This window comes from Phaethon aethereus (genome assembly GCF_964289735.1).
Source record: "Phaethon aethereus genome assembly, chromosome: 5".
NCBI lineage: Eukaryota > Metazoa > Chordata > Aves > Phaethontiformes > Phaethontidae > Phaethon > Phaethon aethereus.
Window position 1 is genome coordinate 44,967,108 of NC_138579.1, and position 20,513 is coordinate 44,987,620.

The 20,513-nt window shown below is 43.4% G+C and overlaps 1 protein-coding gene across 1 annotated transcript in view; it reads left to right on the forward strand.

The window, feature by feature from the left end:
* Window positions 1-15,734: 15,734 nt before the first annotated feature.
* The window catches only part of MADD (MAP kinase activating death domain), a gene marked incomplete at both ends in the record, with an annotated part of 60,151 nt that continues 55,372 nt past the window's right edge, over window positions 15,735-20,513 (forward strand). Inside the window, 2 exons of the mRNA XM_082000172.1 lie at window positions 15,735-15,796; window positions 18,578-19,192. Coding sequence (XP_081856298.1) covers window positions 15,735-15,796; window positions 18,578-19,192 — 677 coding nt within the window. The remainder of the gene's footprint in view (window positions 15,797-18,577; window positions 19,193-20,513) is intronic.

Sequence of the window (20,513 nt, forward strand, 5' to 3'; positions counted from 1 at the left end):
TGAGTCCTAGCTGACACCTGGTATGAATACGGGAGAAAGGATCAGCACAGGAGAAGCAGCAGGAATAGCTGTTGATAGGCATTACCTCAAAGGGAATGGTAGAGCCAGGGAAGCAGAGAGCTGTCCATCATTAGCTCTTTCCTAAGTGCCTGAAGGTCCCCCGCCACAATGGGAGAGGAAAGCAATTGTCAATTCAGTGAGGCTCCACACCACAGGCTGTTCTGCTGAAGCCTCTGCATTACTTTAGAGTATAAAATTTAAATTGGAAATTACTAAACCAGAGGAAGAGGGAATAAGAATAGGCTTATAGGAGACTGCAGCAGGGTATGCGATGGGGAGCAACGAGCAGAGCTTGAGAGCTCAAGCCAGCCTTGGCTGGATTAGAGGGTGGCTGGGCCCAACTCCAAGGATTTACTAAAGAATGAGGCTGTCAACAGTCAGCAGCAGCAGTGGCAATGAAGCTGCAGCTGCATTTTTAGCTTCATTTTCTTCATTTTAAGCTGCATCTCTTTTCTATTAATTTGAAGAAAAAAAAGCATGTAAATTTGAGGAGTTTTCAAGGTATAACCCATAATGTTGCTGTTGATGGCAGTGGTGAAAACAGCGATTTTCCTTGGCTCTTGCTTCTCCATCCCATTTCATTACCATCTAATCAAATATAAGTTCCTTGTTTACATATTTATGTTCTCATCTTTTTAAAGTGTGAATCAGCACAGAATTAGTTCTTCATTTTATAGCAGCTTCCCAGGTTAGCCCAGGGAGCTTGAGTAAGCAGGCATGGGGGAAGAACTTTCCTTGAGATTCGTGGCCCTTTTTTGTGTTTTTTAAAACCCATACTTTTATGTTTGCAAAATGCTACCTAGGCTCAAGACTCAGTCCTGCTGTGCTAAGTCTCTGTACCCTGTCTGTTTCAAATTAATTTTGCTAACTTGGCCACTGAAGAAATCATGGGGTGCTTGAACTGCAGTCTCAGGCAGTGTTCCTTGTTGCCTGTACCCTGTGGAACAAGCTGCGTTTGCTCACAATCTACTCAGAGCAGCAGCAGGAGGAAGAAAAGGTGGGTGTATTTCTGAAATCCCAATTCCTCTACAGTGGATATGGATGTAGAATATCAAATCAAGTATTTCACCGTTTTGCACCTTAAATGCATATTTAAAAACAACCCAAACATTGGGATACTTGTGGAAATTTTGGTTGCGTTTTGGGTTTGTTAATAAACGGATTTGGTTGTGCAGTGTACTGGTTTGTAGGAGCTTGGAGGGAATTAAGCAAGCTGCATGTCAAGCTTTTAATAACCAAATTCATTTGTAATCTTATAAAGCCAGTAGCAAATCGGCACGTAAGTAGCTCAATATATACCGGGTGGAAGTGCGCAGCACTGTATCTCCTTGCTGTAAGGCAGCGTTTCCTCAGCCATGTGGCTCCCGGAGGCCTTGCCTGCGCGGAGCCGGCCTCTGCTGTGAGGCTTCACCTTCGGCTCGCTGGGGCGAGGTCTGGCCGCGGGAATTCGACGCTGCACGCGGCAGAGCTGTTAGAACCGCAGAATCCGGGTTACCCTCACCCAACGCGGGCTGGGCGCTGCCTGCTCTGGAGGGCTGTCTTCCCCTCCGACCATCTCGCCTGCCGACAGCCGGCGACCCCTCACCCCCCCCGCGTAACCACCGGCGGTGACGGCGGCGCGGGCACCGCCAGCCCCGCGCCTCCCGCAGGCCCCGCCCAGCGGCGCGACCCGGCCCGCCCCCGGGGCGCGAACCTCTTCCCCCTCCCCTCCCACTCCTCGCGGGGAGCGGCGGCGCGAGCCAGCTGCAGCGCCCCCCTGCGGGAGGCTGCTGAGGTGGCGCCCCCCGCCGTCGGTGCGAGTGGTTCGCTCCGCTCCTCCCTCCTTGCGGGTGGCGGTGGCGCGTTCCGTTCCTGGCGCTCGATGCGGAACTGGCCGGGCGGCGCAGAGCGGCCGGGCGGCGGCGGCGCGGCGGCGGCAGGTGAGCGGGCGCAGGTGTCCGTGCGGGCCGGCACGCAGGCGGGGGGGTGTGTGCACGCACGCACGCACATGTCAAGAAGCGAGCAGCCTGCCCTAGCGCCGCTACGCGTGGGTCGGAGCAGGGGAGCGCGGAGCCCGGCCGGCCGGTGCTGGCCGAGGCGATCAGCAGCCGGCGGTAGGGCCCCCCCGCCCGCTTCTGGCTTTGCCGCAGCCGCCCGGCTGGGCGCCGTGGTGATGCTCGGGTGCCTTGCGAGACCTTCCGCAAGGTCACTGCAGGAGGGGGTAGAGGTGGTGACCCGCCGCTCCGGGGAGCGGGGCCGCCCGAGCGCTGCTCCATCCTCCCGGGGCTCTGGCTCTGGGGGTGCGCGGGGCCGCTCGCCTGGATGGCTGGCTGTGTGGCGCGGCTGCTCCGGGCTGTCGTCGCGGGGCTCTCCCGGCAGCCGACCGGTGGCGGACTGGTCCCCGGGCGGGAACGGGCAGCAGCCCCCCGGGGGGGTGGGTGGTGTCGCTTGCGGGGAAATGGCGGCGTGGCCGGCCGGGGAGGGGGCTCGGCCGGCGGCCGGTGCGAGGGCACCGCGCAGCGGGGCGCCCGGCGGGCAGGGCCGGGCCCGGGCCTCCCAGCGGCTTTTCCTCGCTCCCCGCGGGAGGAAGCGGGCAGGACAGTTAGGGCAGGTTAGAAGGGAGGCGCAGGACGGACCGATCTCCTTTGAAGAGGTTAGGTGTGCAGCTTTGTGAAGGGGTTGCTGCAGTAATGTGGCTGGAAAGGTGCTTTTACTCCTTGGTTTGTAAACAGCAGACCGTGTTGCTTCTCGAGACAATAGAATAGGAAATCCACTTTATACTAGGCAATTTCTTATGAAGTAGCCTATAAATCAAGAGCATTTTCCCCTTAGAATGGGTGTCACCACCTTGCTGTGTTGCTCACTTTTATTTTCAGGCAGAGGAGGGGAAGAAAGCTTGGTCTGCGTTACTGTTTCTGTGAAGTCATGATAAAGAAGTGCTTAGAGAAATGATAAGCCTTGGAGGAAACTGATTTGTAGTCTGGCTTTCTTATCTCCTTTTTTTTCCCCCCTGAACTCGCCCATATACCACATTGTTTTCAGACATACACAAAATAACAGGCATTATACACGTACAGCCCCATGGAGATGGAGTAGAACTGTGAATCTGGCAGTCCGTTGTGCTTTCCCTGGGCAAGCCAGCCATTTTCTCTATGTTCAGTGCAACTCTGGGTCAGCATTTCTGTTGGTATGCTCTCGAGTGTCCTTGCTGTGCTCTTTGCAGCACAATTTATCTGCAAAAAGGATGTTACTGGTAGACAGAAGCAAGGGAGAGAAGATGTATTGTGATGTCCTGAGGGTCACATAACCAAAGCAAAGTCATCCAAATATAGGTTATTTGGGAAATGTCTCCTTTTTCGGAGTTTATACTGCTTGAACCGTGGGAGCTGTTTTGGATGGGCACAAGAAGTATTTGCTGTTTTCAGCACTGATGAAAATCTGCAATCCTGACATGTCAGAGAGGGCACCTCAGATACCTAACATAGCTAGAACGCAGTTTTTGCAGGATCTAATCTGGCCATCCCCTTGTAGCATGTTATGTAATACTGAACTGATCAATCATTCCAGCTGTGAAATAGTTCTTTTGCTTTACTGTTGTATTGTTAGAAAATGCATAGCTCTTGGACCCAATTTAATATACCCTGGAATTAATTATATACTCATTAAGCATCTTACTGTGTGTTTAATAAAATGTAAAATCATCAGCAAGTCTCTAGAACACTTTTGTTTGGAAAATAATATAGCCTCGTCCACACTAAAAGATCTTGTACATGCCTATCCAGAGATGCTGCAGTTGTATTGCAAGTCTGGACTTTTGTGTTTTTACCAAGTTAAGAGCTTTCAAGCTGTAACCTTCAGAGCCTTACTGCGTTAGTTTCCACATCATTACTACTTTTACAATGGTTCTTGTGTTACTGGATGGGCCAAAAGGAAAATAATGTCCACACTGAAAGAATGTTGTCCATACAAAATGCGTAATATGGCCAAGATATATTTTAATGATGTATGTGTTATGTGCCAAAGCCATGAATGGTAGTGAACCAAAGGCTCTCTAGCAACTGGCAAAAAAATAGGTCTTCCAGTTCAAAGTTTTCATGGAAAAATGTAAAATAAATATTCTAGAGGGCAAACCTCTTCTTTAACCTTGATACCATTCTGTAATTCTTTTGAAAGCAGACAGGTTACCCAACTTCAGTCTGTTTAAGAAGGATTTTGGAGATGGAGAAATGTTTCAAGGATTTTTAACAGTAATCCTTGCCCACTTAGCCAAAGTAGCTTTTTGTTTTTTAGAGTATCGGGATTGATGGTTCAGTAGAAATGGTAGAGGCATCAGTGCATCTCAGGTCTTACTGAAACAGTTTTTCATATCATTTTCCTATATTAAATTAATGTTGGCTTTGATTTTTATCGGAATTGGGGTGAGGGGCATGGAGGTTCATCATTTATAGCTTTTTCCCCCTCTCACCTCAAGCCATATCAAATATTCAAGTTATGTGTAGACAGGATGTACTAGACATACTTCTGGAAAGATGTTCAGACTGGTCTATTTAATATCTTTTGCAATGAGTCAGTTGACAAACCAAGTATTTATGAAAATTTCCGGTATTAAATTAGCAAGTCACAAGTACTGATGAATTCTAAGGGAATAAATCTCTTCATAGTTTTTAATTTACAACACTTGAGCTAATAGATTTTCTCTGATACTTCTTCCCAAATATGTTAGAGAAACGACTTTATTTTTTTGGGGGAAAAAATACTGTTAGAGATTTAGTGCATGAGAGTGGATAACAAATGATGTAAAATTTAGTGACTTAGCTGTCATTTCACACTGTCGTTTTTCAACTAGGTGGGTAGTGCCATCATGCTCACAAGATGGAAGTTGCTGCTTTTTTGTTGAAACTTTCAACTCTCTACTTTGTTTTACTTACTTTCCATGAGGAAGGAATTGGAGACAGGCAATGCATGTGTTACAACCCAGATTAATTCCTGCAAATGTCCTTTGGCCCTATTGTGTCTGCATTTAAGATACACTGCATTAAATTTCTGGGCAGCCCCTTAGCAAAAAGGCTTTGACCTACGTAGTTATTCAACACACTAGTAGAAAATACAGAATGCAGCTACTGACTGGGGATTTGCAGCAATGAGGAAAGGATTTAGAAACAAGAATGAAAGAGCTTGATATACATCATTAATATCGCTTCCTGAGTTTAAACAGTCTCCGTCTATCTCCAGATACACATTTTCATGAAGGAAGAACATTGTCAGTGACTTAACAAGACATGAAGTGAAATAAAAATGAGCAGTGTGAGACATCAATTAGAAGGGAGTGTTTTTTAGTGGGATAATCTGTTAATCTGTGGAATAATTGTGGTATTTCTTTTGGTGGTCGAAGGGTTTGTTGCTTTTCCTTCTCCACCTCAAGAGCTATGAAAAACTGTTACAGTGACTTACTGTTCACTCGCTTTAGCTGAGCCTGTGTAATTCAGCTGGTCTTTGCTCTGTTGTCTCAACTAGAAAATAATTTTGGAGCGATTAGATTCACTGTCACTGGAGGCCTTTAAACCTGTCATGACTACATGAAAATTACTGTTGATGACTGAGAAACATGCTTCTGATTTGCCTCTTGGAACTAGAATAACCAGCTGAAACCCCAAACCTGGCAAAACTTTGAAGAAATGACCCACGTACTGCCAGGAGCTCTAAGATCTCCTTATATCTCTTTTTACCTATGCTGAGGCAGTTCTCATGCTGTGATTGTAGGCATTGTGGTTAAATGAGAGACTATTGCGTTTCCAGGTCCCTGTGAGAAATAATGCATCGTTGTAGCAGCAAGGAACAAAGTTTCATGGTTTTCTGTTTGTTTCACAGCCTTTGATATTTCGTGGCAGCCCTCAAAAAAGGGCTGGTCATCGTGTTGCCTTTGGTGTATACTGTAATGTTTGTCAGATCTCTCTTTTTTTTTTTTTTTTTTGTTTGCAACTAATTTCTAAACAGTTGTTCCAAGTGGTATTTGTGAGAATCAAGAAATTAACCTTGGTTTTTTACACAGGGGACAAAGATACCCAGACTGACAGTAATGTATCTGAGGAGCTCCAGGAACTGTGTGTTACCTTCTGAGCAGAGCAGCCTTTTTTTTCTTAGTCTGTTCCTTTTCTTTGTCTGTGAGTTCCACAACATGGTTGTGTCCTGCTTTCCTTTATATTATAACTGAATTTCTCACTGTCAGTATCAAATATTTGATGGTCTTCTTGCCCGTAGCTTTGACACCAAGCTTCCCTGGATCTCTGCTTGCCTGGGTATATTGTACTTGCTCTGGAAGGGCCCTTGTAGTAGGAGATGGGGAGTTCTGCCTCTGCCTGTTTGCATCTCATCAGATAGCAGGAGGAGAGGAGTGGTTTTTTTGATAAAGATGATAAAGAATGAAAACCGGTGTTCACCAAAATTGCTTCACCCATGAACACTGAGCCACTCTGCTGCCGTGTCTCTGTTTCCACTTCGTAGTGGTTAAACTGCTCTGGAGTTAAACCAGCTGGTTCAAACTGATGCTGGAGCTGCGAGCTGGGCATCCTTGTTCTGTCCTCTAGGCCACCTCGTTTCTCCATTCTTTCTCTCATTAGTCCAGCAGGTGCTGGGTTTGCCCTCCTTCCTTTGCCGTGGTGACTGCCAATGTCCGGAAGGTCCTCTTGGGATCCCTTGTTCTGTCAGTCGCTGGCTCTAATAGTTGCTTGAGGTGGTTCCTATCCCTTTGCTCAGAGCTTGCTTGCTTCCCCCAATGTTTACGCGTGGGTGAGTCTGCCAAACACGCGCTTCTCGTGTCCCAGAGCTCTAGCAGCGAGAAAATGGACTTTTCTCTTTGATTTCCTTTCAATTTTGACCAGCTGGTACTATGATTTATCACCAAAATTAATAGTAGGATCGGTTTGAGAGTAGGAATTTCTGATCTTCCACAGCGTTGATGAAGAGGAGGGGAAGGCCTGTAGAGGGAAGGAATAACAAGGCAGGTGGCATGCGTGGGGAGGCAGGCTGAGTGTTTCTAAAGCAAGGCAAAACAGATGTGAGGCTCAGAGTACCCGTTCTGTGGTGCTAACAACAGACAAATGACTGGATTATTTCAAATACTTCTTTTTATTTTCCGGTTCTCATTATCCTGAGCAGTGTTTCGGTGTTTCTACACTGGTTGTTGTGTGTGTCCCTCTTCTGCCTTATAAATGGCTGGAATTTATTGTTGGGATCCCAGCAAGCACGTTTGTCCCTGTGTGGCCCATCTCCAGGAGAGAGAGTTGAACGTGCCTATGTGTGGTGGTGCCGTGAGCGATGTCCCCTGTTAGATGTGTAGGTGAATAGCTTGAAACCTATGTGAGAGGAGAAGCCACCAGACATCAGTGCGCTCCTTGCTGTTTGCCTGCAGTGTGTCTTTTCTACCTGCTGTCCTCTTGTACACATCCCTTCTCCGAGCTCTTGGCCGAGAGCTGCTTGCTGTGTCTGGGGGAGGCACCGTGGCGAGGGAGGGCACTGAATAATTTAGCAGTTGCAGCTGCATCCAGCAGTTCTCTCAAATGTCACATGCTTTATTTTTTTTCTTGTTAATTTTTTATGGCTGTACGTTTGCAGTGTTCGACTTTTGGAAAAAAAAAAAAGACTGCTGGTGCCTGCCTTCCCAGACAGGAACTGGGCAGAGGGCTGGGAATGGAAGCATCTCGTGGGTGCTGGGGTCTAGGCTGTCCTCAGAAACAGCGAGAAGGTTTCCCAACTCCAAGCTCAAGCCAAAAGCAGTTCCGGTTTGGAAAAGAATGTAAGGCTGTAGAGGTTGCAGAAGGTGAGACTAATTCAGTTTGAGGGTGTTGTGTAGGTTTTGGTTTGCCTTCCTCTTCCCCCTCGCCCTGCTCCTTGCAAAGTGCATGAGTGGCTGCTGCTGGAGATTTGAGGATTAATGAAAAGCTGATGAGGTAGAAGGAGATGAGAAGGCTCCTGTATTTTGTGATGGTGACGTTGCACAAGGAGGGGAAGAAAAGGACAGACTTGGAAAGAGTGAAGGGCAGGGAGCCAAAGCTCCTGTGTTACTGTTCTCTCATGCAAATCTCTGGCGATTATTTTTTTTAAATAAAAGACGAATTTAAATTCAAACAGTGTAGAGCAGGAGAACTGGCCAGGTTGACAGAGGGTTTTTATGCTAGAATTTCTATTCTGTGAGAAGATGGTGAGTGGTGCTCTGCGTGTCCTGCACTATGAGGACCTGCAGGAGCGATCACGAGAGGCGTTTCAGGCAGTAAACGAGGGGAGGAGAATAAGGTCTTTAACTTGAAAGTGTACAAAAATCTTATCTTTAAAAAACTTTATTTAAAAATTATTATAAATTAATATCATTAATTACAATTATTATAAATTATTATAAAGTTTAAAAACTTTTATCTTGAAATGTGCAAAATTAACTGGGGCTGAGGCTAAAATCTGTCATCTCCTTCCTATTAGTGAGTAGAGTACTGTAAAAGTGTCTGCTGCTCCTGCATTAGTTTATTGTTGATGGTTGTCCCCAAGAGTGTAGTAGAATGAAATGGATAACTGTTTGCATACCGTTCTTTCTCACATGCTTATATCTCGTGGCTCATTCAAGGCCTCAGTCTTGATTTTTGTTGTGTGTGGGGTTTGTTTTTTTTTTTTTTTTAAACATTAGTAGAGGAATGTCCCAGCTGCACGCTTTTCAAGTACCTACCGGTGGGTACAGCTGCGCTTCTGTGGGGCAGTACTGCTGGGACCCCTCCTTCGTGCTTGCCGCTGCCTGCAGGCCCCCGTGAGGATTGCGCCTTCGCTTTGCTTTGCGCGTCCTTTCGGCGCGAGACTGGAGGAGCGGCCGCCGCGGGTCTCTGTGGAAGCATCCTGTGGGCACCTGGGTAAGCGGATTTTGTCAGCGGCTGTTGGTGCTCGGCTTTCAGTCAGCAGTAGCGACTTCTGACACTTGTAGTATTCATGGATATGGAAAGACCTCACCGGCTGGGAGGTGTTTAACGTGTCGCAGATACTACGCTGTCATCTAGCTGAGGGGCCGGCAGGTGCCGGGAGGGGTACGTTTCGCTGTCGGCTCCAGGCAGTCCCTGCGCCTGGGTGAAGCTTGTTCGTAGCGTGGGCAGCGCTGGGAGCCTTGGCGGTGGCGCGGCAGGGGTGGAGCGCTGCAGCTGCTCTATAAATAGACCCGACAGGCCTAAGATCTAGGGACTAAAGATTGGGTTGCCATGGAGATTGATCCGAATCAGATTACCTGTGGGTCTGCGTGCACAGCGTTGTGCACGCGCGGTGACTGCGTGGTCTTGTGTGTACAGCGGGCGGCTTTAGCTAAGCGTTTGGCTGAAGCAGCGGGGAGAGAGGAGGCAACGCTGAAGGGCCAGCGTGTGACAAGGACAGGGAAATCTGTCGCTATAGCAACCGAGGACCTGAATCAGTCCAGCTTCGCTCTGTGATGCTGCAAAAAGGTTCCTGCCTGTGTGGCACAGTACTTCTGTTGGTGAACTAATTCTGGTCATGTTCAGTCTATTTGTCGGCATCCTTGTCCGTGCTAACCTCCATTTTGCTCTGGCAAACTGATGTGGAGGCTAAAGATGTTTGGCTGTGTCAGTACTGTTTTCAGAAGGCAAAGAGATAATATCATTCTGTAGTAGGAAAGGAAGAAATCTTTAAATTATTATCATTCTTCATAAGGGCTTCCGAGGATGTCTTTTTGTTTTACCAAAAACTGTTTCCACAATTAATTCTCTAGTTTTCTTTAGTCTGATTTATTCTGTCCTTTCCCTCGAGCTTTATGGATAGATGGAAGGTGGAAACAGCTGGGATTTATCTGCTGTTTTATCTGGAAGGAACTCTTACTGACTCAAGTGATGCGTGTGCTCCAGGGAGGATGCTTTTAGAATCTGCCTGCAGTCCTGTTCTCTACTGGGTGATTTCTTATGCTTGGAACTATCCCTAGGCATTTTGCAGAACCACACCTATATTATAGACTAACTGTACTAGATAAATATGCTGCTGTCTGTTTTAGGCATGCTTGCAATGCTTTGAAAATGCCTCCCTTTTTTTTTTTTTTTTTCCCCCCCTTCCCTCTTGTGCAATAGTGCTAATATCTTTTTAGGAGTCACAGCATTGGCATGCACTGCTGCCTTGCCAAGGTGGATGGTAACACAGAAAGCAGCTGCACCAGTATAGCAAGTCCATCCGGGTCTGACTTTAGAAATTGTTCCATATTCTGTCAAGCTCTGGAGAAGGGGAGGTGTTCTCGACTCACCTGCGCTGTCATCTGTGTTTCTTGTATTAGTAGAACCACTGTAGTATCTGGATAATAGGGATAATAGGCTTCCTAGAACATTGCGTATTTCTAAGTATAAAACTACTAGCACGCTTTAATGTTAATATAGCTGTTAAGGGGAGAAAGTGTAAAATGACTCGTGAAATGCGGACTGCTTGTCTACTTCTTTAAAAGCTTAGTACAAGCAAAAATAGTATGTGCTGTACCAGAGATAATGGCTGGAATAACTTGAAACAGACTTGGAAGAAGTAGTAACCAAAATTTCAGTGGTAAAGACTCCATAAAGATTATTAAAAAGTCTACAGACAGGTCAAAGCTACCATGAATAGTTCATATTGTGCTTCAAACTGTGTTGGTTCCAGTTCTCCAGTGAGTTAAACGGGGTTCAGGCCACACAGGTGAAGTTGGCTGGTCCTGAGGTACTTGCACCTATTTCTCATAGCTTTGCAGATAGCTGTCTCAGAGTGATCAAGGTGTGTAAGGTGAGAAAAGGAAACATAAATCAACCAAAAAGTGGGCATTGATACACCTGGCCCTATTTGTGTTTGTTTCAACTTTCAGTTTAGTCCGATTGGTATGGATCTTGAGTTCACAGTAAACAATGCACTAAGGTGAGGTATGGTGGCTATAGTTCTGAACTGAGTACAGCCTGTCTTGGCTGAGAATAAATAGAAATTCAAGATGTTCCAAGGACATTTTAGAACTGGAAATTTAGTTCCTTTTGGACGTGGCTGGGAATCTGGTCTTTCCCAAGGTGAGATTTCAATGAACCAGAATTCATGTGGCTTCTGTCCTGTAATTCTTGCTGTCTCCTTCACGGCTTCCTCTTTTTCTCTTAGAAATTAATGTCCCTCTGTATGCTCTTCACTCAGTAAATGGAATTGTATGACCCTGATTTATATTCTAAAGGTATCCATGCACTGGTGAACTGTGCAGTATGATCCTTCTACCAGATAGAGGCTGGAGCTAATGGAAGGAGAGGCCCTTCTAAAGGAGAGGCCATCCTAAACTATAGAAGAGTTGCAAGGAAAGCATTGCTTAACATCTGCCCTTTGGAAAATAATCTGCTATCTTTGTATTATTTTTTTCAAGCAATGATTTAAATATCTGCTGACTATCATACAGTTGAGTGTAAAGCTGGCCTATCAAAGCTGGAAGCTTCTGTGTGAGGAAAACAACTAGAAGTGAGCTCAGTCTGGTTAACAGTTTGTTGTGTTCAAGTTATTCTTTGACTGAATGACTTTCTTTTCTTTCTAGACATAAAGCTAAAGGAACACAATTTAAAAAAAACCTGAAGACTCCAAGGGGTAGGTGAGGCAGGGGTGCTGCACAATTCATGTCTCTTGGGGCTAATGGTGGGTATTGGACTGACACAGATGGCTCTAAACTGATAAAAAGTCTTCTGTAGTTCTTTCATGCCACCGTATTTTCATGAGTGTGTGTGTTTATACAGACTTTAATTTATGGGAGGACTTTAAATTGCAGAATACCATGCAGATTGTTCTCTAAGAAGTTGTGCTACAACTTAAAACATGGGTGTTTTGGGGAAATTTGAAATGTAGAATAGTGCTAGTGATAGAAGTGTTGAACGCTTAATTTTGTCTTGAGTTACTGGTAGGCTATGGGTTAGTGCTGGCTCTGGCCTTTGTCTTTGTGTCTAGGCTACTGTGCCAGTTTCTGCTAACTTGTGAGTATTGCTGACAGCTGCTACAGTATGTGGGTAGTGTTAGTTCTCACCAACCTGTTCACCATCCGTATGAGTGCTTATTTAAATTGTGGTGTTCTCTGATATGTTTGTGCAGTACGTTTCTGTTGTAGCCTTCACTTCTTTATTTTTCTCCTTTTCTTGAGTTGAAATTACAGGAAGATCCTTCTCGCACGCTTCTTGAGGATTCAGCCTTCAAAGGGCTGGTTCCAATTTCTTTGCAAAGAGAAAGCACACTGCAGAAGACCTTTTCAGAAAAAACAACCTAGGGTTAAAGAAACTTGAGAGGGAAGAGGCCATCAATGTTAAAACCTGTACTCTCTCAGTCTCCCAGTTCAGGTCCTAATGCCAACATGAAGGAGGAGAAATGGAAGTATCCCTAGGTTGTTTGATATCTTTCTGTTCTAATGTACTTAGTCTGTAAAATCTAGGAGCTGGAGAAAGGATAATACCAAATCTCTGACAAGGAAACTACTTTACCTCTTTATTGCCTGTAGAGAAGCTGTCTTCTGTAGTTCTATGTTCATATGATGTTCAATCAAATTTTCCAGACCTCCTTAGCTGCTCACTCCTACCTTTTTTTTTTGTGCATGCACAAGTATTTGTATGGCCACTTTGTGAACCAATTCATAATAACCTAGTAAAAACAAAAGTGGCAAGGGAGGAGAAGGGAGGGTGTTAGTTTTGGTCCATATCAATTCCACAGTCTGGTTCCATGTAACTGCGTGAGTGCTTCTACCAGCATGGATGACACAGAATGACACTGGCCCAAAAGCAAGCTGTTGGCACATAGGGAGGGAGACACAGGACTGTAATGCCTGTTTGTGTTGGTTTATACAGATCATCAACTGTGACGTCTGATCCCAACCAGGAGTAGAAAGGCGAGTTCCTGCAAATACTGATCTGATGCTCTTTAGTAATGGCTGATGACAGCAATTAGATCTCTGAAGAAGCAAGAGATGAATGGGGGAAGGCAAAAACCCTAAACTTGGTTCTAATTCTTTTATATCTTGCTCCAATCCAACAAAACTTCACCTTCTAAAAGAAAGCCTTTGTCCTCTTACATCTCACTGTGACTATGGCCTTGTTATGAATAAGTAACCAAGGAAAGTAGACTCTAGTAGCCCCTGCAGAATATCAGCACCAGTCTGGTCTCCCTGTGTTGCAGTAGAAATCAGAAATCTTAGAAAGTGCTCAGATAATTTGTTTTTTTTTTTTTTTTTTTTAAACTGACAGAAACTTTGATGTATGTCATCACTAGGATGCAGCTTCAGCCATTCCAGGGACATTGGAAGACCTGCATATGTTCCTTGTATTGGTCTGCTCGGATAGTCTTTTGAAAATTGTATGATGTTGATGGAGGTCTTCATACTGCATACCTTGCTACCTCCTTTGCAGAACTGTGGGAAAGATGTGTAATGAATTGCAGTCATAAGAGATGTTCTCCAGGCTAGAGAATAGGAGGAAAAACCACAGGGTATGGACATGTTACTGAAAGGCAAGCTAAGGTTGTGGTCTTGTAGCCTCTCAGTTACTCTGTAGTCATTGCACATGTTTTTACTCCATTGTAAATGCTGTTTACTTTCTCCGCCTTCGCTGAGGGGTAGGATTGTCTCTGTTATAGAGGAAGACCATATGCTTGGTTACCATTGAGTAGCGGAAGTTCCTCGAAGTCATATTTCTGGGTAAAGCTATGTGGAAAAACAGAGGAAGTAGTTCTTCAAACTGAAGGCAAAATGATCCACTTGATCATCCCAACTTCATCTTGTTCCTCTCAAGTTTATCTATGCCAAGATATTTGCAGAATATGTCAGATTGAGAGCTGTTGTAAGTCATACATACAGATCGAGCTGTTGCAGGACAGATTCGACAATGTTTTCAATAATCTCATTAAAATGAAGCAACAGGAGCTTTGCTTCCTGTGTCTGTATTTTCTCTGTTGTTCACAGAAGATAATTTATAAAAGTAGTGCTGCTCAGAGAAAGTAATTCATAGTGCTGTCACTTAGATCCTCAACCTGTAATTGAGGATCTACTAAAACCATGCCACAGTCTTACAAATTGTGGTGTTTTGTCTGTGAGGGTTAAGGTTTCTTTCAATTTATTATTCCATATTTTGATAAATCGTATACATACTTTTTGTGTTCTTACTGGTATTTGGAGGACTAATGAATAAAATTCCCCAACTCTGTACCTGGAATGTGAAGGGCTGGGAAAAAAGCAAATATGTTGCTAGGCTTTGAACGTGATTGCTAGATGCTGACAGTTACAGTGCCTTTAACTAACTTTTGGTTGTGAAGTAATGAGAGAAACATAATGGAAATTATGTAATTTTGTTGAGATTTACACGTTGTCAGTAAATCTGTTATGCTTTTATACAAAAAAATCTAGACTTTATGCTGCAGAACTGAAAGATTTTAGTACAGTAATATTTTTCTGAATTCTGTGATAGCCTTAGGATGAAAACATGAACTGAAATAGAAACCTTACTGTAAATATGCCCCAAAAGGCAATCAGTTCAATTTTTTTAAATATAAAAGAACTTTTTTACTGCTTTCATTGGGATGCTTAGTAAATGTGTAGTACTGTTTGAACATCTCTGATTTTAGAGTTTCCAAGAACTTTCTGTTTTCAGATTGTTTTCAAATATAGGTAGGGTACATTGTAATATGAAATTTGATTACTTTTTAGGATTATTTTTTTCTCCCCTCTCTTTCACGAATTCAATAAAGTATGAGTGGTGGGATTGGAAGGAACAGTGTTACACCACTTACTGAATTCTGTATGTCTGCTAAGCATAGTTATTGACAAATAGTAATGCTGCAGTAAAATGTCAATTGTGCCAAGAGGATTTTTCTGTTATAAAATGGGCAGAGAAAGTAGCTGTAGGAGGCATGGGTATCAAGAGTAAATGGTAAAGATACACAAGATAAATGGAATTGAATAAAGTAAGGGAAAGAAACAGTATGACTTAAAAGAAACACTTTTGGTATTGCAAGCTGCAGTCCTATAGAACTGTAGTTCTATTATCTTCACAGAAAAAGTGTTAGAGATTGCAGTCTCTGGAGACTGTGGAGATCATTCTTGTTCTAGGCCACATCCAGGTTTGGGAGGGTGAGGTGCATTATATCAAATTGGACTTCTTGATATTACCCCTTCTGTAGTTATTCTGTTTATCAGACAGCTAAAGTTCAGGTTGTGTTTTTTTCTTCAGTTGTGTTTAATTGTAGAGAATTTCCAATTAAAGCTCCTTTTCCAAACACTGTAGAAATCCCAGTATTGCCTAAACAATACTTTTGCCTCGAACCATTTCATGAACAGCTCTTTGCCAGCGATATGCTTCTTTTTCTGTGGTCTGTCTTGAGATCCTCTTGTACTTTTTTGCATGTTTTTCAGCCCTCTCTGCTTTTGCGGGCATGTGGTTGTAGTTTTATACTCATGAAGGGAGAGATCTGTGGATGGCCATGACTGCACAGAACACAGAGGTGTTTTGAGACTCTAATGAAGGTCATGAAGTTGCTTATATATGTTTGGTATTCCTGATTGTGCCTTTGACACTCTTGCTTTTCTTGATTGTAGGTTGGACTTGCCAGACAGTTCCAAGCAGATTCTGTTCCTCAAAGCAGTTGATCACGGCTGACTGGATAACTGGATCGATGAACAGAAATTCACTGAGATGACATAGGGAGGGGCGTCAAGGACAATGGTGCAGAAAAAGAAAATCTGCCCTCGGTTACTTGACTATCTTGTGATCATTGGAGCCAGGTAACGTAAAAGTGTCTCAGCACTGCTTTTGCCTGGGTAGTAGGGTGGGGATAAATAACGCAGCATCCATTGATGAAGCCTTGCTTGGTGCTGAGGAAGTGCTGTCTGGAATGTGTGCAGAATGCTACCATAATGGGAGCATCTACTTGGGCCGGAGCACATTTTGAAAGGTACTAGTGCAGCCAAAGTTTTATAACTTGTGGTCTTTAGACTCCTTTTCGAGTGTCTGCAAAGGGTGACTAAGAAAAGCCAATTTATATAGGACTCCCTGGTAGCCTATGTGTCTGAACTTATTTGTTTCTACTGGCATCAGGATAGAGGGGTTCACAAATTGAAAGTACTGAAAGCCACGTGTGAGTAAATACTAGTTTGGGGTTACTTTTATAGCTTTTGAAGTGTAGTCTGTAGACTCAGCTTAAAAAAAAAAAATAATCTGGAACTTGCCTTACTTGGCTGTTTCTTGCTCTAATACTCATTTATCCTCATAGGAATGACATGAATGCTTTCTTTTTTTTAAAGTCTTATTAACTATCAAAAGATAAAATGTTATGCTTATTTACCAAAGGCACGTATGAAATGTGGGGTTGATACGTGTGCTGTTTAACATTTACTGAGCACCTGTGTATTTGACAATTTTCTTTATTCGAAGTTTATGCAGTAACTTTCTGCCAGTCTGTTTCGTGCATTCCAAAGTCTATTTTGCTTTCATTTTGACATATCAGTGGTTTATGTGCATCAGCCTGTTGCTTTACCTCCCACTTTCTTTTCAGAATACTTTGAGTGCAATATTTAAATAGGCTAAGTAGAGGAAATCATGTAATCCTAAGTAAGAATTATTTTTATTATTGTATTTTATAGACAAAAAAATTTAATAGTTTTCTTCTTATTGTCTGTAGAAAAATAACCGAGTTTTCCATATGTGTGTCACCGAGTAGGAAAAGGAGGAAGAAATGCTAGCTGCCTCCCTCCAGTGATGCTTATAGTGTCTGATGTTCTCACTTGGAAATTTGGTAGCATCACTTTTGGACTCCTAGAGTTCTCTTGCTTTTTGCTGGGCAGCGGTAGCTAGATTGCTAATGCTCACAGGTCTGTTGTCTCACTAGGCATTTCAACAAATGCCTGTGATAAGAGATGAAGCTGACTGAAGTAGCTTCTACTGTAAAGTCCTTAGGAGCTCCACGTGGCCTTTACCGTTACATCTTGTTATCTACCGTGCACAAATAGCAGTGCCTTTTGGAAGTATTCCTTTTTATTAGATGGCAAATTTTCTAAACATCTGAGAAGACTGTCTTTGTAGCTAATATTACTGCAAAGGCATGAACTGATGATATATTCACTGGTACTTTGTGATGACTTTTTTTTTTTTTTAACCATTTACTGCCAAATAGACTCTCTTAAACAGTACCAGCATTATTTGACATTTCTTCTTCAGCAGATGATGCATTAGTTGTGTCCACTAATATATAAAAGCTTTTTAGGGTTTCTTTTTTCTTTTCATACAGTATTTCAGTACTTAACTGTACAGGCAGTACAATTTTTGCTACCAATTTATGCTTTATTAGTAAAGTATTTTTACTTTCTCTGTAATAAAGTATTAGTTTGGGAGAATTAGTCAGCAGAGCTATTTACACCATTTTCTTTTGTAAATTGCAAACATTCTATTACTAATTGTTTGGGTTTTCTCACCTCTCAGATAAGAGAAAAGGAAGTGTCATTTGTATTTTGAAATGGGCAAATCTGAAGTATCAAGGTGAGAAAATGTCTTGTATGAGATCCCACAAGGGAGTGATGGTGGAGCCAGGTCTCCTGCACCCCATTTAGTTAATATGATACTAAATGCTAATTACTTTAGAAAATGGTGAGAGATCAGCCTTTATAGCCAAGTGGTCAAATCAAAGAAAGGTTGTTTGGGGGACATATTTTTCTTCCTTCACTATGTGGATCTCATACTATTTCTCTGGCAGTTATTCAGTAACTTTCATGGAAAGTAGTGGTAGGAAAATAGTTAACACCGTGAAATAATCTGTTCTTCTGGTGGAAAATTAGGAATAAACAGTATTGCCTTTCTGTCTTTGTTTTCCATAAGTGATTTGTGGTACAAAGGTTGGTGAGCCAGCGTGTTAAATAGGTCTGCATATTACTACCCAGCTTTTATAGTAACTTACGCTTCAAATCCAACTTGAAAATCAAAAGCAGAAATACCTATATATCCGTAGTTGCTAGAACTTTTTAATGAAAAGTGTACAGAATAAGGTCCATGTTCCACCTTTTGTCTGAGTTCTTTCCTAGTGAATTCTTGTTTTCCCCAGTTAGGAATTGATTCTGGATTTTCTCATTTATTTTTTCATCTTGTTCATAAATGGCTGAACTCCAGGGGGTTTTCATCTGACTCTATATTTGGAGAGGGACAGTGTATTTCCTACCCAAGTGTTGCCCAGAGACCTGTGTGGTTAAATTCATTTTGGAAATCAGAGTTGGGGAAACATGACAATACAATGTTCTCCTGGGAACAACATACTCCTGAAAGTCCTTTTCTTGGTCAAATTTGATCAGGCTCCTTGTTGGGCATTGATAATGATGGTATAAACTTTTTTTATTTAACCTTTCTGCAGCTGTGGCCTTGTGCTAGTGGCTAGGGACTGAGAAGCTGCGCTTTCCCTGGATAGTAGGGGAGAGAAGAAACAAACATGAAGCTGAGCCCACAAACACCTGGTAGGGAGATACCAAAGATTTTTATTGGCATTAGTCAATGTATGTCTTTTTTGTGTGCTTTTTTTGTAGGCAGCCAAGTAGTGATAGTGTTGCTCAGACTCCTGAACTGCTGCGACGTTACCCTCTAGAAGACCATGTGGACTTTCCTCTACCGCCTGATGTTGTATTCTTCTGCCAGCCAGAAGGATGCCTGAGCGTGCGGCAAAAACGCATGAGCTTCCGTGATGACACTTCCTTTGTCTTCACGCTCACAGACAAGGATACAGGTGTCATTCGCTATGGAATCTGTGTCAACTTCTACCGCTCCTTCCAGAAGCGAGTACCCAAGGAGAAGGGAGAAGGCACAGGGGGTCATCGAGCTCGGGAGGGACAGAAAATTCACAAATCTGGGGATGCATCTGCACCTCAAGAGGAAGTGGGCACTGAGAGTTCAGAGAGCGGTTCTTCACTGCAGGCTCCAAGTACAGAGTCTACGCCAGATGTGAATCGATCACCGCGCAGTAAACGTCCAGCCAAAGGCAGCCATCGCTCTCGGAACAGCACTCTGACTTCTCTGTGCATCCTTAGTCATTATCCCTTCTTTTCCACCTTTCGTGAGTGTCTGTACACCCTGAAGAGACTTGTGGACTGCTGTAGTGAGAGGTTGTTGGGCAAGAAGTTGGGGATTCCTCGTGGGGTGCAGAGGTACGTTGAGGGGGAAGAAAGAACTTTTTGCTCCTACTGTTAGTGTTCAGGGTTGCAATTGTCTGCATGGCAAATTGTGGCTACAGGTGTGGTTGCCTAAGCAGCCGAACACCAATGGTTGACCTTTTTGCTGTTTTAACCCAGGATCACAGTAGGAAAAGGAAATTTTTGTGATGATTTCTTTAAAACATCTCTGTCTGATTCTGTAACCTGGCATAATTTTTATTTTTGATATGCTAAGGTGGCACTATCCTGCTAACAACTGACTGAGCATAATCTTTTCTGAAGCTGAGCACTGATGCTGTTACTGTTGCTTTGGCATATAAGCTCAGTGGCAGTGTATGTCAGGACTGATTCTCTGGCAAATTAGAAAGAGCCAAGAAATAACAGAGAAGATTTCCACTTGGGGCAAGAGGGAAATGCTGAAAGTCTGCTTAATGAGCTTATGAAACAATCTGAACTTCCGCCTGGGAGAGAAAAGACTAGAGAAGCAGGAAAGTCTGAAAGAGATCAAAGTACAATATTTGAAGGGGAGAGGGAGGAGAGGTAGAAAACAAAGGAGTTGTCTAGGAAGCGTATGGGAATGGAGGTTGGTAACAGCAAATTAACAGGAACTTGGTGTATTTTTAATGTAATACGGTAATCTCGCATATCTGCTATTATAATGTTGAGTATGTATCAAAAGCTGTTCCACTGTAGGGTGCAGGAGGAACAATGTCTTTATGTATGTCAGTCATGGATATATACATGGATCTGTGCTATTGTGCCTGACACCTACATTCCAGGATGATATTTTCTTTTCCAATATGCTAAGTGAAAAGAGAAAATATAAAATGAATCTCTGGAGAAGGAGGGGATTATCTCAGTAGTAAGAGGGATGGGGCTGTGAGGTAGCTCATAATGTGAGTTAAGTAGCTTGGTACGCTCCAAATTAAACTTGTCAAAAGCAAAAAATGACAGGACACCTATCGTTTTCATCTTTGAGCTCTTTACCTTTTGCATGAAAGGAGAAATCTGTCCTGTTCACAGAGCAGTAGCCTGCTTCTTGGGTTACTGCCCTGGAATAGTTCTAGGAGAGTGTCCTGGGCTTATGACTGACTCCTGCATTAGCAGATTTATCACCTGAATCTACTGACTGTTGGGGAAAAAATTATTTTGTCAGAACAAAACTTCCCCCCCCACCCCAATGGAAGTATGTATTAAGGGAGCTTATTTTGTCACTTGGTTTAGTCTGGTAATTACTGAGGCAGAAAAAAGCTAAATTTAATTATTTTCCTCAACTCTGTGAGCTCATCGGATTTTTGAAAGGAGTGCTGAAGTA